General features: G+C 41.8%; 1 protein-coding gene across 2 annotated transcripts in view; it reads left to right on the top strand.

Moving 5' to 3' along the window:
- FIG4 (FIG4 phosphoinositide 5-phosphatase) overlaps positions 1 to 16,304 on the top strand; it is a 158,612-nt gene that overhangs the window by 24,420 nt on the left and 117,888 nt on the right. For both annotated transcript variants that reach the window (XM_065911332.1, XM_065911331.1), the window contains exons 2-3: positions 12,972 to 13,070; positions 14,693 to 14,816. In XM_065911332.1, the coding sequence (XP_065767404.1) occupies positions 12,972 to 13,070; positions 14,693 to 14,816 (223 nt within the window). The remainder of the gene's footprint in view (positions 1 to 12,971; positions 13,071 to 14,692; positions 14,817 to 16,304) is intronic.

The following is a 16,304-nucleotide window of genomic DNA, read 5'->3' as shown; positions in this document are numbered from 1 at the left end:
CTGTACATGATTACTGGATTTAAAAAATCCATAGCTTTGACTCTATGAACCTTTGTCGGCAAAGTGACATCTCTGCTTTTTGATATGCTGTCTAGGTTTATTATAGTCGTTCTTCCAAAGAGCAGGAATTTTTAAATTTCATGGCAGATCATCATCTGCAGTGATCTTTGGAACCTAAGAAAATAAAGTCTGTCACTGTTTCCATTTTGCCCCATCTACTAGCCATGAAGTGATGGGACCAGATGCCATAATCTTAGTTTTTTGAATGTTGAGTTTTAAGCCAGCTTTTTCACTCTCCTCTTTCACCTTCATCAAGAGTCACTTTAGTTCTTCTTCACTTTCTGCCATAAAGGTGGTGTCATCTGCATATCTGAGGTTGTTGATATTTTTCCCGATAATCTTGGTTTCAGCTTGTGCTTTATCCAGCCTGGCATTTCAAATGATGTACTCTGCGTAGAAGTTCAATAAGCAGGGTGACAGTAGACAGCCTTGACGTACTCCTTTCTCAATTTCAAACTAGTCCGTTGTTCCATTTCCTGTTCTAGCTCTTGCTTCTTGACCTGCTTACAGGTTTCTTAGGAGTTAGGTAATGTGGTCTGGCATTCCCATCTCTTTAAGAATTTTCCAGTTTGTTGTGATCCACACAGTCAAAGGTTTTAGCATAGTCAGTGAAGCAGAAGTAGATGTTTTTCTGGAATCCCTTGCTTTTTCTATGATCTAAGAGATGCTGGCAATTTGATCTCTGTTCCTCTGCCTTTTCTAAATCCAGCTTGTACATCTGGAGGTTTTTGGCTCATGTATAGTTGAATTCTGGATGGAAGGATTTTGAGTATTACCTTGCTCTCGTTTGAAATGAGTGCAGTTGTGTGGTAGTGTGAACATTCTTTGGCATTCCCTTTCTTTGGGATTGGAATGAAAACTGAACATTTCCAGTCCTGTGACCACTGCCGAGTTTCCCAAATTTGCTTGCATATTGAGTACAGCACTTTAACAGTATCATCTTTTAGGTTTTGAAATAGCTCAGCTGGAATTCCATCATCTCCACTATTTGTTTGTCGTATGATTCCTAGGGACAATCGACTTCATGCTCCAGAATGTCTGGCTCTAGGTGACTGAACACAGCATTGTGGTTATCCGGGTCATGAAGGCCTTTTTTTAAACAATTCTTCTGTGTATTCCTGCCACCTCTTCTTAGTATCTATTGCTTCTTTTAGGTCCATAAAATTTCTTTATTGTGCTCATCTTTGCATGAAATGTTCACTTGATATCTCTTAATTTTTTTGAAGAGATCTCTGTAGTTTTCCCCATTCTATTGTTTTCTGCTATTTCTTTACATTGTTAAGAAGGCTTTCTTATTGGATCTTGCTATTCTTTGGAACTCTGCATTCAGATGAGTATATCTTTCCTTTTCCCTTTTGCTTCTCTTTTTTTTCGGGTGTTTATAAGGCTTCCTCAAACAACCGTTTTGCCTTGTTGCATTTCTTTTAAGTTGCTGTTGCAGAAAATGGCCACAAGGCGGCAGCATTTCCGCACAGCCCAGCTCGGCTCCCTCTGCAAACAGAGCTTCAGTGGAAGTTGTGGTGTGGGGTATAAATTAGCCTGTAATGTGCCAGATGCAACACCCCAGTGCTTAGGTCTCATCACTTCTTGGTAATGTGCCATTTTGCTTGGAGTCACAGCAACATAAAATGATAAATGTGTTGTATGTGTACAGAACTTTTACGTTTACACATATACATATATAGAGGAGAGATCCTCATTATTTTCCCATAGCTGTTATTGCACAAAGTCTAGTAGAGCTCCTGTCATATACCTTTTTCCTTATTGATTATGTATTCATAAGTAATAATTTCTGTTTGTTAATCTCAGCCTCCTAATTTGTCTCTTTCCTGCATCTTCCCCCTTTGTTAGATATAATTTTATTTTCTAGTCTTGTGAGTCTGTTACTTTTGAGTCAGCTGGTTTCTTGATATTAATTTTTATATTCTACCTATAAAGTGGGTTCGATTCCTGGCTCAGGAAGACCCTCTGGAGAAGGGAATGGCTACTCACTCCAGTGTTCTTGTCTGGGCTGCAAAGAATCGGACACAGCTGAGCAACTAACGGTTTCACATAAGTGATATCGTGTGATGTCTGTTCGGAGTTACCTCTCTCATCTTGCTTAGAACTAGTTCCATGTAGGTTGCTGCCATTGGTGTTATTTCCTTCCATTGCATGGTTGAGATGTGTTCCGTGGTGGACGTGTAGCAGTTCCTCTCTGTGAACTTGTTCTCCATGGACACTTTATTTTGTTTCCAGGTTTTTGCTATTGTAACTGTGCCCCTCAGCAGCTATAGAGCATGTTTCTTTTTGAATTTTGATTTTCCCCTGATACTCTCTTAGGCGTTTGATGCAGGGTCATAGGTAGCTCTCGTTTTCGTTTCCAGACCCTGCACACTCTTCTGTGTAGAGACTGTTACCAGTTCCATCCCACCAGCCCCACAAGAGGCTGTCTTTTTCTCCAGGCCATCTCCACCAAGTGTTCTTTGACAGCTCACCGATGATGGCCTGTCAGACTGGGGTGAGTTGAGTCCTGGTAGTTTTGATTTGTATGCCACGTGATTTGGGCGTTTTGTGCATCATCACTTGGGTTCTTTTTTGTTTTAATGGTTGCAATAAAATCTACTTGTTGATATTGGCTCCTTGAAAGTGGGCCATATGTTGAATTTTTTTTTTTTATTACCTTCTTTAGGACATTTAGTGACTGCAGATGTCCTTCAAGCCCTGCAATCCTTATGAATATTGTGTGAGTGTAAGCATTGTTTTTAAAGTGGCTGCTTTGGGAGATGGCCATAAGGCAGCCAGGACTTCACACCCATTTCCAGTTACTATAGAGATCAGAGCCTTAGCGGACGTGGTGTTCCTGGGTTGCAAATGAATGTGGAGTATGCCTGCACAGTCACCCAGAAGATTGTGTCTCATTATTTGTCTTTTTTAAAGTTAATTTTATTTTTATATTTTAATTAAGTTTTGAAACGTGATTTTTTTTTGCAGATGTAGGGAATCTTTTCCAGTTCTACATATACCCATTTGTCTTCAGGTTCTTTCTCGTGTAGGTTATTACAGAGTGTTGTGTAGACCTCCCTTGCTCTCTATCTATAGCAGCTCCTTTTTGATTACCTATTTATATGTATTATAGTGGATTAGTTAGCGCCCACCACCACCACCTTGCTAATTGATCCCTTCTCCCATCTATCCATTCTGGTAACCGCAATTTTGTTTTCTAACTTTTTGAGTTTCTTTCTGTTTTGTTTGTTGCTTCATGGGTATCCATTCTCAGTTGTCCAATGATACGTGACATCCTGTGGTGTCTGTCTTTTTTCTTCCTGACTTACTTCCCTCAGTGTGATTATAGCTGGGTCCATTGTACAGCAGTAACGTGAAAATAGATTTTTGGTTTTCACTTGTTAGATATGCATCGATGCAGTGATTGACCAAAGCTGTTGTTTGCAAGTGTCTGAATGTAATGGGAATTCTTGTTTTGGGTGGTGGCAGTGTATTCTTTGGCGAGGAAGGCATTACGAGACACATCAATTGAAGAGACACACTGGACAAGATAGGGTCCTGTCCTGAGCCTTCATTAGAATGGTAGCTGGTGGAATTGTTCCTGAGGTTACATCTGTGTTGGTGTTGTTACTTGTGTATAACGATGGATTTTGAGGACTGTTTGGGTAGCAAGGGAGATAGGTTGATAGATTACATGCTTTAGGCCTGGTTCTACTCCCTCCAGAATCTCACCTGTTCTTTTTGTCACTAAGCACCTTCATTTTTCCTTTAGCTCATTGTGACCCAGGCCTACAGATGAATTCAGGCTATATCTCACCCTGATGCTCATATACCCCAGTGTAACTAGGAGTTCCCCCTTGGAGACTTACCAACCTGTTACTTTCCGGGAAGAAACTAGCTTACCTTAGGTGATTTCCAGTGTCTAGTCCTTGCTTCGTGCATAATACCCTTGGGTTCTTACCATTGCAATAAGTGACCATTTTATAACAAAGGAAGGAACATTATAGTGGTTAACTTTAAAACTGATAGTTGAACAGAACTGTGGTAGGTTTTTGTCTCTGCCTATGTGTTTTGTGGGTATACGGTTGTTAAGATAATTTTTACTCTTGCTAGCTCAAAATTATTATTGTATATGTATGCGTGTTTGTGTTTATTTCAAGTCCTGCCTTGTTCTAAAAGGATTAAGGTAACTTTTCCCTTCTTTCCATCCCATCACGTGAAATAGAATTAATATGTATGAACCACTTTGTGAGGAATGCAGCTCATTTAATTAGCTTTGATTTGGAAATTAGAGGACAGGAGAGGACATCACAGGATGTGGGTCCCAAAGGAACTGGAACTGGAACCAGTTTATGTAAAGTTGGAAAGAGAATCATGGTGATGATGGCCGATTTAGAACGTGTGGTTGGAGGTGACAAAGTTTCCACTTGTTTCCAGAGGGGATTTAATGCCTCCCCATCAGCAAAGCCCTGAGGCCATGAAGAATGAACTTGGCAACATCCCTCCGACTGTCAGAACCTCCTTTCTCCTCCTGGGCTGTGTTACTGGTGGTAGGATTGCTGGGATCAGCGAGGTGGCAGGCCTGCAAGACTGTTGAAAGATTGTGAGAAGTGACTTTGTGATATCTTTAAAAATAATACCTTTTATTCTTAAAGTTCAAGTGCAGTTTAACATTAATCGCAGCTGTCAGGACAACCTAAAATGTCTCCTCTTTCAAGAAAGCTGATTTTCTTCCCTCAGCTGAAAACTGAGTGATTAATTAGCCTGTCATTATCAAAGAAGATGATAATGTTAGTAGATAGCTGCATTTCCTGGTAAGTGGATTACCTTCTATATTCCATATGGAGTTCATGTATATATTTTAGAAACACGTTCATCTTTAAACCAAGTCACCAATGTTAAAGCTGCATCGTGAGATTTTAAGCTTTTTCTTGATACTTGGAAAAGTCAGCTCAGAGCATCTTCTGTCTTAATGGACATCTTAAGGCAGCTTCTTTTGGTGTCCTGATTTTCTGCCCCAGTTCTTGCCAACCCCTCTGCCCCTCAGCGAATCTCCTGGCCCACACAGATGGTCCCCAGCGGAGTCGATTCCTTTCTCCCACGTGTGTGCCTGCGTTCAGGCAGGCCAGCTGACGTGTGCCGATGAGGAAAGCCCCGAACACTCCAGTCACTGCTCGCATTTTCTCTTGGTTGCTTTTGGGCATTTTGTCTACCTCCTGTTTCACCTTCACCGTTTGAACTTCAGACTGCAGGTACCCGAGATGACCTTTCCTTCTTCCTAAAACCGCGTTATTCCTAATTTATAATGGTTTCAGCCCAACTTTCCAGATATGTAAGTCCCCTCTCAGCACTTTCACACAGTAGGTATTCTTCCTGGCTTCATCTTCCTGAAGCAGTGGCTCCGATCTGGACTGGTTGCTCCCACGGCCTCCTGCTCAGCCGCCATCCTGGGATCTCCCTTAACCACCATCCCATCACGTCTCCTGTGATGATTTCCTTACTTTCCCAGATCCTGGATTGTTTTTTTCTCTCTTGAGTCATGCCCTCATTTTGGTGGAGCAGCTCCTTCAGTTGCTTCATGAGGAAGGGTTCCTCAGTAGGAATCTTTTTGAATCCATAGATGTGTGGAACAGTAAGGACCTAACAGAAGCAGAAGAGATTAAAAAGAGGTGGCAAGAATACGCAGAAGGACTGCACACACAGAAGAAGCTGTTAATGACCTGGGTGACTGTGATGGTGTGGTCACTCACGTAGGGCTGGACACAGTGGAGTAGGATGTCAGGTGGGCCTCAGGAAGCATTACTGTGAAAAAACCTAGTGGGGGTGGTGGGATTCCAGCTGAGCTCTTCACATTTGAAATCAAGTTTGGAAAACTCAACAGTGGCCCCAGGACTGAAAAAGGTCAGTTTTCATTCCAATCCCAAGAACGGGCAATGCCAAAGAATGTTCCAATTACTCCACAGCTGTGCTCATTTCACGTACTAGCAAGGTTATGCTCAGACTCCTTCAAGCTCAGTTTCAGCAATACATGAACTGAAAACAGATGTACAAGCTGGGTTCCAGAGAGGCAGAGGAACCAGAGATCAAATCGCCATCATTTGTTGGTGATTTGAAAGCAAGAGAATTCCAGAAAAACATCTACTTCTGCTTCATTGGCTATAGTAAAGCCTTTGACTGTGTGGACTGCAACAAGCTGTGGAAATTTTTTAGAGATGGGAAAACCAGACCACCTTAACCTGCTTCCTGATTAATCTGTATGCAGGCCAAGAAGCAGCAGTTAGAACCGGACATACTGACTGGCTTAAAATAGGGAAAAGAGTATGACAAGGCTATATATACTGTCACCCTGTATTCAGGGTACATCATGTAAAATGCTGGGCTGGATGAATCACAAGCTGGAATCAAGATTGACACAACAACCTCAGATATGCAGATAATACCACTCTAATCACAGAAATTGAAGAGGAGCTAAAGAACCTTTAGATAAAGATGAAAGAGGAGAATGAAAACACTGGCTTGAAACCCAACATTTAAACAACTAACATATGGCATCCAGTCCCATCACTTGATGGCAAATACAAAGGGAAAAAGTGGAAGCAGTGATGGATTTTATTTTCTTGGGCTCCAAAATCACTGCTGATGACGACTGCAGCCATGAAAACAAAAGACGCTTGCTCCTTCGAAGGAAAGCTATGACAAACTCAGTGTATTGAAAAGCAGAGATATCACTTTGCTGATAAAGGTATGTGTAGTCAAAGCTATGGTTTTTGCAATAGTCATGTAAGGATGTGAGAGTTGGGCCATAAAAAAAAATAAGCACTGAAGAATTGATGCTTTCAAATTGTGGTGCTAGAGAAGACTCTTGAGAGTCCCTTGAATTGCAGGGAGATCAGTCTAATCAATCCAAAAAGGAAACCTGAATATTCCTTGGAAGGACTGATGCTGAAGCTGAAACTTCAATACTTTGACCACCTGATGCGGTGAGCCGATTCATTGGAAAAGACCCTGATGCTGGGAAAGACTGAAGGCAAAAGGAGACGAGAGAGGCAGAGGATGAGATGGTTAGATAGCATCACCAACTCAATGGACATGAATTTGAGCAAACTCCAGGAGGTAGTGGAGGACAGAGGAGCCTGGCATGCTACAGTCCATGGGGTCGCAGAGTCAGACACCACTGAGTGACTGAACAGCAACAACAATATCTGAAAAGGCCCTTATTAGGCCCTCAGGTTTGATTGATAGGCTTAATGTGGAGTTAAAGATTGAAATTAATTTTCCCTTAAAAATATGAAGACATTATGTCCCTGTCTTCCACCTTCAGTTTTGCTGTCGAGAATTTCTAGTGTTACGCTATTCTTGATCTTTAGCTTGCAGCCTTTTTTTCCTCCTTAGAAGCTTGTGCTGGCTCCTTTTTAATCTTCAGTTTTCTGAAGTTTTACACTTCTCCCTCCAGAGATAAGAGCTGCAACAAATTTTCCTGCCTTTGGGGGTTCTATAGTGCAAATTGGATTGCTTCTTGACTTGCTACTGCTTTCTTTCTTGGGTACACTTTTCAGTTTCAAATGATTCCCGCCCCCCCCCCCCCCCCCCCGCCACCCCTGCAGTCTGCTTCTCTCTTTCTCTTGCCCTTGAGGCTCCTAAGGAAATGACCATAAAAAGCTGCACTGTGATTTTAGTGAGGTGTTTGGGGGGGTAGGGGGGTAGCTGAGCCCTCCACTCCTCTCCCTCTGCCTGGAAGGCTACCCATTTGCTCATCACCCAGCTCTGCTGTGGATTTTTGCCCCTTGCCCTCCATCGTGGAGACAGCCCCTTGCCCCCAGAAAAACCACTCACAAGCTCTTGTCCTCAAACCCCACCTGTGTGGGCCCTGTCCGCAGTGACCACTGCCCTCTTTTCCAGATCATTCCTCCCCTTGCTGTAATGACTCCCACTGTCCTGGTGTTTTCCGTCACTGGTCCTTCTTCTAAGCCTTTCCAGCAGGTTCCTTCTCCGTATTCAGCCTCTAAATCATTTTATTTGGAGTGCCTCAGGCTCGGTGATTTCTTTCTTTCTTTTTTTTTTTTTTTTGCGGGGTAGAAGGGGCTTCGTGTCTTTGCTGTCCCTGGTTGGCTAGTCCAGTCCCCTGACTTCACTTTACATACTGCCGATGTGCTGATGGTGACCTCTGAGATCTCTCCTGTGGGCTCCAGACTCTACTTCCCACTTCATCCCTTTGGGAATGGTGTGAACAGAAGTCTTGGTTTTCCCCTCAAACCTGCTCCTTCTCTAGTCAACCCTCCATGGCACCACCATCTAGCTAGTTGCTCATCAAGCAAAAGTAATCAGATTGATTGCTCCTTTTTCCCCAATCTAATCCACTAGCAAGGCATGTGCCTAAAATACAGCTTCAGTGTATCCTTGCCCTTAGGTATCTAGTCCAGTGCCTGGCACACAGGAGGCATTCACTGGTACATGGGCAGATGAGTGATGTCCATAGGAAGCCAGGAAAATTGTTAAAATTGTGGACTCTCTTAACATGTTCTGAAAGATAGTCTTTGAAAGTAAAGGCAGGGCGACTGTTCTAGATTAAAAGATATTTTATAAAGACCTGGTAACAAGTGCTATACAGAATGCTTGATTGGATTCCATGTTTGTTTTTTTATTTAAAGCCAGCTAGAAAGGATACTGGGCTTCTCGGGTGGCGCTAGGCATAAAGATCCCACCTGCCAGTGCAGGAGACTTAAGAGATGCAGCTTCGATCCCTGGATTGGGAAGATCCCCTGGAGGAGGGCATGGCCACGCACTCCAGTATTCTTGCCTGGAGAATCCCATGGACAGAGGAGCCTGGTGGGCTAAATCCATGGGGTCGCAAAGTGTCAGACACGACTGAATGGACTTAGCACATAAAAAATACTTTTGGGACATTTGGGGAAACTTGATCGATTATAGGTAATGTTGTATCAATGGCTGCTATGATTATGTGGGAGGATGTCCTTGTATTTAGAAAATACAAGTTGAGGGCTTTTGGGATGATGTGTTATGATACCTGCAACTTGTTTTTCACATGGTTCAAAAGAAAAAAAAAAAGCTCTCTAGAAGGAAGAAGGGAGAAAAAAAATGTAACACGAAGTTAACCATGCGTGAATCTGAGTGGAATGTGGGTTTTCGTTTTACCATTCTATTTCACTGTAGGTTTGAAAAATTTTCGAAATAAAAAAGTTAGAAAAAAATCAACAGTGGAGAAGAATTTAAGGAAAAAATATTTCAGGGCTATTTTTAAGCCCCAAAATGCTGAAATTAATTTTGAAGCATGATGTTAAATATAATAAAGCCTAAGGATATATGTGTGTGTGTGTGTGTGTGTGTGTGTGTGTGTGTGTGTCTGTGTCTGTGTGTCTGTGTCTGTGTGTCTGTGTGTCTGTGTATAGTTAATCAAACCAAGTAGAATTAAGGCCTTTCTGGCCTTACCTCTTAAAAATTTGGCCTGAAAGCCTGCGACTCGCCCACCAGGGGGCAGTGCAGGAGCGTCATTTCTGTTCCCTGCTGAGCGCCGTGGGTTTCTCCCCACATCACTGATTCCACAAGAGGTCACTCTTCTCTGCACAAAACGTTTTCAGGCTTCTTGGACCACTTTAATAGAGAATGTGGATAGTTATACCGCTTCCCCTTTCTTTCTTCCCACTCCGACCTGCTTCTGAGTTCTGTGGATTTTTGCCTTGGCTCCGCCGCTTCCTGGAGTAAGGACTTCATGCAAGGGTCTGGATAAGAGGGGTGCAGATCCGCTCCCCTGTGTACGTTCCAAAGGCCAAGCGTGCATTTGTCTACTCCCACCCCAGGAATTCAGTCTTTTTATTACAAACTGCCAAGTCATGGTCCTACCGCAGTTCATCTTTAGATTTCCTAGGATCTATTGAAATTCTAGGAATTTCACTCAGCGGTTTTACCTCTCTTAAAGCTGTGATGTGGCTCTTTACTGAGTGATTCAGTTATAGCTCAGACGGTAAAGAATCCACTTGCAATACAAGAGACGCAAGTTCCATTCCTGAGGCATGAAGATCCCCTGGAGAAGGGAGTGGTAACCCACTCCAGTATTCTTGCCTGGAGAATCCCATGACGTGGGGACTTAGAAGGACTGTCTTTCTGTGCAGTTTACCAAGAAAGATGGCTTAGTGTGAATGTTGTAGAAAGTTACCCAGCAGATTAAATGGTTAGCCTGTGGTGAGTGAGTGTTCTTGCATTTAACATGTACTCAATGCCTGCAGAACCAGATTGCACTAGTGTACTAGAATTAAAAAACCACAGAAGTCAGACTCCAGAGCTACTTATGATAGGTGAATGGGATAGAGTAGCCCCAAACAAATTTAGCAGGGTGCTCAGAAGGAAGTGCTCTGAGTAAAAAAGTGCTCTGGTAGGGGCAGGAGTGCGGGGCAGGGAATGTTACCTGCTCTGTCTTGGCTCAGGACATGGAGTCCTGTTTAGAGATCCTCCAAGGTCCAGTAGCATCAGGACAACACCAGCCTGTCTGGACAGTTTGCCCTGTCCCTCCGCAAGTGAGTGAAGTGCCCTTCGTGTGTCGTCATTGTCCAGTTCAGACCTGTTACAGAGTGCTGTTCGTGGCTGTTACATTGCATGCTCTTCTCTCCTGAGGACAGAGGCCGATTACTAATAGACTTGTGTATTTTCCCCACTCTGGTTCCATTCTGGTCCCATGCATGCTTTTTTCCCCTCTGGGCTATCTCTTTTCCCCTCTTTTTTGGAGTCTTTTTCTCAAATACAATGACATAGACTTGCTAATATCTTAAAAAGTAAAGCAAAGAAAAGTAAGCCTCATGGAGTGCCTTTTCTGTGTGTTGGACACTTCACTGGGTTAGCTGTTTTTATAAGCATCGTCTCCGTTGATCTTCTTCCTCTAACAGACTTGGCGAGCTTCTTCGCTATTCTAGTCTTTGCACTCACTGTTTCTTTTCCTGGGAACCTGTTTTTCCTCAAGTGATCAAGAAGGTGGTTTTCTTTCCTGCTAGCAAACGTGTAGTTTACAGGCCATCCTTCTGTGGTTGAGTTTATTAGGCTGGTGACCCCGCTTTCCTCTCAGTGGTGGGTAGGGTCTCGGGGAGGAACTCACCGAGCCTGAGAACTTGGACGTCCTCCCTCTTGCTGGGTCCCTGCCCTTCCAGCTGCTGCTCCAGTGCATCCTTGTCACTGGAGGTCTTGTTTTAGTTTACTAATTTATTATAATTGCTCAGTATCTTCCTCATGATAACTGATTGCTTTCATCTAGACTGTATTTCTCCCTAGAACACAAGGGATTCGGTGTTTTGGTTAGTTTTCCCCTTAAGCATGGGCTAACCCATCATCTTTTTTTTTTTAATGAACATAATTGTATTTATTTTTTTATTTTGGCCGCTCTTTGTGGCATGCAGGATCTTAGTTCCCTGACCAGGAATCGAATCTATGCCCCTTGCGGTGGAATCACAGAGTCTTAACCACTGGCTAACCAGGGAAGTCCCTAACCTATCATCTTTTAACATACAGTTTTGTTCTTTATAATCTGAAAGTCTAGATCATGCCTTTGTAAACAGATATATACTTACTTTAAAAGCTCATCCATTTTTACAGCTTTAGTATTAAAACGATATAACCAAGTTCTCATCTTGTTATGGGGCTTCCCAGGTGACGCAGTGGTAGAGTCCACTGGCCAATGTAGGAGACGCAAGAGATGCAAGTTCCATCCCTGGTTCAAGAAGATTCCCTGGAGTAGGAAATGCCAGCCCACTCCAGTGTTCTTGCCTGGAGAATCCCCATGGACAGAGGAGCCTGGTGGGTCCATGGAGTCACAGAGTCGGACACGACTGAGCACATATGTTATCTTCTGTTATACCTATCTTCTGTTATAAAATCCTACTTTAAAAATTCTTCTCCAACCTTCAAGGCTCACTTTAAGTCCTAAGTCCTCTGAGGTTTTCTGCACCTTTAGCAGCTCACATTAATCTTTCCTGCTCTCAGTACCTATACTTCAGTTTGGCCATTAATCTAAAGAATCTTATTTGTTATTTAATTGCTTTGTCTATCTGTGTCTTATGTGACTGATGACATGGTTGGATGCCAGTTGATGGTGGCGATGTGTTCTTAATTTTTGCAGTGTTGAAAAAGAGTCACTTTAAAGGACTTTTTTGAAGCAAAATATTTTAAATATATTTTTCCTAATGGAGTTTTACATATTTTCTTAAACACAGTTTGAAAATTATTCATCTGGTTTAGGTTTTCTGAAAAGCGTTTTCTTTCAATGTAGGATGATTGTTTTTCTGTATTTTTATTATTTTATTCTCAGTATTCATTTAAGAAGCCTAATGTGTTCAGGTACAATGCTCCAAGGAAGTGTTTCAGAAAAGAAAGAATATTAATTATTTCCTGTAGCTTATCTATAAAAAATCATTTCGGAAAGTACATTCATTTTAATTTTTTATTGGGACTTTGCAGTTGATTTTTACAGTTGCTATATTAAAGTCATTTTTAGTCTTCTACAAAAAATGTATAAAGGTTTATTTGATAAAATAGCAATATTTTACTAGCTATAATTGTCTAAGCATTCCTAATTATGTGTTGAGCTTTCTAATTCTTACCAGAGCTGCTGTTTCCTGGCAAAGTTTAAACATCAGTCCCCAGTTAGGTTAATCTCTGTATAATATAATTAAATTCATCTGACCTGGTTACTGGGTACATTTTAAATATCAGACTGCTAATCATATCACCATGATGATTATTTCAATTTTAAAGTTGACCTTTTAGAATCAGCCTTTCTTTAATCTGCCAGTAGTACTTAACAGAAATATTTCTTTTTAAAAGTAACCTGACTTAATTAATGTATTTAATAATAAAAAAACAAAGTTATTATAAAATGTGTATAAGGCAAGCTGTCTTAAACTAATGACATTTCTTTTTCTTTATAGAGATACTTCCTAGTTGGGAGCAATCATGCAGAAACAAAATACCGTGTTTTGAAAATTGACAGAACAGAACCAAAAGATTTGGTTGTCATTGATGACAGGGTAAGTATCTTGACAACCTGAATACAGACAGAAACCTTTGTACTTCTTATTTAATGGATATGAAATATCCTTACAGCTTCTAGCGATGTATACTTTTTTTTTATCATACATCTAGAAATGACAGTTTTTCATGGCTGGCTAGAATTTTTAATTTCTAATCTGGTTTCTAAAATTACTGAAGTCAGAAAGTTTGCCAGAATTGCACTTCGTCCTTCGTTTTGATTTTTTATGAAGCAAACTCTTTGGATAAGATAATGAATATATTTTCTTAAAGGGTTGCCATTTTAAGGATCTGATATAACTCTCAATATTGCATCCACCAAAGAGATTATTTATTCTTCTTCTTTAATATGAAGCTCCTTGAAGTCAATAAGGACTTCTCTATTGCACTTTTGATTATACTGCTAAAAGTGATTGGTAGGGTCACTTCTGATGACTTGCTAGAGAAATGTTAAGCTATTCTTATCCACATGTCATATTATTCAGAGTTGGGACTTAATTCAGGTGGCACAAAAATATGAGGCTTTTAGTCAAAAGAGAAATATAGTAAGGTGGAATTGAGCAGTTAATTTTAATTCTCAGGTGAGAGCAGCTAACTAACACTTTGTGTTGAAGTTCCTGTCTGAATATTTCTGAATCCGTGTGGATTCCTGGTTTTTCAAAGGTATCAATAGCTGTAGTTTGGAACTCATTTTCACTAAGCTCTTTGGAAAACTAATTTCTATGTTATAATAATTTTGGATATATTGTGTTTTGTGACTTCCCATACTTTCGGGTATCATGGTCCTCCTTCGCCCACACACTTACCATCTGGCAGTATTTATTAATACGATGTAATGATACTTGACTCTTGAGAGACCCTTGGACTGCAAGGAGATCCAACCAGTCCATCCTAAAGGAGATCAGTCCTGGGTGTTCATTGGAAGGACTGACGCTAAAGCTGAAACTCCAGTACTTTGGCCACCTCATGTGAAGAGTTGACTCATTGGAAAAGACCCTGATGTTGGGAGGGACTGGGGGCAGGAAGAGAAGGGGACAGCAGAGGATGAGATGACTGGATGGCATCACTGACTCGATGGGCATGAGTCTGAGTAAACTCCGGGAGTTGGTGATGGACAGGGAGGCCTGGCATACTGCGATTCATGGGGTCGCAAAGAGTCAGACACGACTGAACTGAACTGAATGATACATGGCTTAACTTAGGGGTAGGAGTGGTTGATCGGGAATTTCTTTGAGAATCTAAGAAAAGCTATGGACCTTCTCATAAAAATACACGTATGCACGTTTAACCAAAACTTTGCATACAATTTTAAGGGGTTTATAGATTTCTTGAAACTTGTCTCTGGATTCCTCATACCTCTGAATCTCTGATCCAGAAGATAAGGTTTTGGTATACCTTTTAAGTACAGCAACATGTGATCCAGTAACCACCCTTAATTAACCGCTAATGTTAAAAAATTTGTCGGCTTTTTAGAATTGTAGCTTAGTCCTGCACTTTTATATGCTTCTCTGTGAAATAGCTAATGATGTAAAGCTGTAGGAAACTTTTAATTTTCAGAGGTAAATAAATAATGAATCTAAAAATCAAACACAACCTTACAGATTAATTTGCTTATTTCTAGCATGTGTATACTCAACAAGAAGTGCGAGAACTTCTTGGGCGCTTGGATCTAGGAAACAGGACGAAGATGGGACAGAAAGGCTCCTCTGGGTTATTTCGAGCTGTTTCAGCTTTTGGTGTTGTAGGTAAGAAAGATGCCTCCCTCTTTCAACCTCTTTTTTGTTTTTTTCCTATATATACTACTTGAAGATAGTTTGCGAGGCTCATATTTATATAGGTTTGTAAATGTGACCCACCTTCTGTGACTTTGGTTATTTAAAACTGCATCATCTATCAACCAGGAATCAAACAGCCTTTATATAATATCTGCCATACACTCAGGACTGTGGCCAGTTTCGTGTAGGATATGAACAAATGTAGCGATGGGTTGGACCTCTAAGGAGTCTGGCTTGGCAAGAAATGAAAAAGTGGAAATTGGCTTGGAGTTGTAAACATCAGCTGGAAAAACAGGTACAGGTAAAACCAGCTTTTAAATTAGAGGAGTTTCTCTCAAGGACACGCTGCCGTGTGAGGTGTCCCGAGCCCCTTCTCTGAGGGACAACTGCTTTCTTACTCTGAGAAACTTTGTTCTCTAAAATCACAGACAGTCGGAAACTTTGCTCCTTAAAGTCGTGTCAGTGAGAGAAAACATGCCCCCGACGCCTGGATGATCTAAGTCATTTTGACGCAGAGAGGCAGCCTCGGTTGACGAGGCGTGCGCGGAGCCTCAGATAAGGGCTTTCCGGACGCGGCCGACTGCGGTTCTGTTCACTTTATTGCTCTCAAGGAAATGAGACTCCGAGTCCCTTCACCGTCCAGACCTGATGTTTATCTCTTTACATTCAGTCTTGCTCTGGTTTGAGCCTCTTCATTTAAATTTTACCTAATCTCTTTCCCCAATCCTATAATAACGGCTTTGCTTATTCATGAACAAGCATAGAGGTGGCCTTGGCCTTTAAAGGAGTCCAGCTTGTGGGGCGTTTGGGACATGCCCCGCAGCTCTTCTGGTGCGTCGTTCCTTGTGACAGTGGGTCAGAAAACCTATCTTTGCTCCTGAATTTGTCCCGGGGAGTCTTAGGATGATTGGATTGGACGGGGGTGGGGTGGGAGGACAAAACCCAGTGCCCAGGAAACAACTCCAGACTGGAATTTGGATCCCTGTTGTGTCATCAGTAGTAAATGCTGGAGATTACATAAGAGGTAGCCTGCTTGGGCCTGGAGTGGCCAGGAAAGATTGCCTGGAGAAGATAAGACTCAGGCTGGACCCTGGAGGAGAAGCAAGCTTTGGATGGATGTGGGGAAGGGAGGAGAGAGCTTCAGGAGGGGTGACGGCAGAAGCACCGCTATGAAAATGCCCACGGGTCCTGGAATGCTGGCAAGCGGTTGGTGAGGCCAGATCACTGGGGCCTTGGAAGCCAAGCAGAGGGCAGTTGTATCTCAGCTTCCCTGTTGGCAGGGCCATATTTCAAATCTTTTTTTTTTCTCCCCCCAACACAAAATTATCTTTCTGCTTCTTAAACCTGCTGAACTGTCTGTAATATTTACTGTGTCTGTAGATGTTAACAAAATTAATATGGACTGACCTGTGCTATATAGTTTCATATTCATATGTTCATTTTTCTGATTAGCACTTT

Source organism: Muntiacus reevesi, chromosome 19, assembly GCF_963930625.1.
Source record: "Muntiacus reevesi chromosome 19, mMunRee1.1, whole genome shotgun sequence".
NCBI classification, from domain to species: domain Eukaryota; kingdom Metazoa; phylum Chordata; class Mammalia; order Artiodactyla; family Cervidae; genus Muntiacus; species Muntiacus reevesi.
This window is presented reverse-complemented; position numbering and strand designations above follow the sequence as displayed.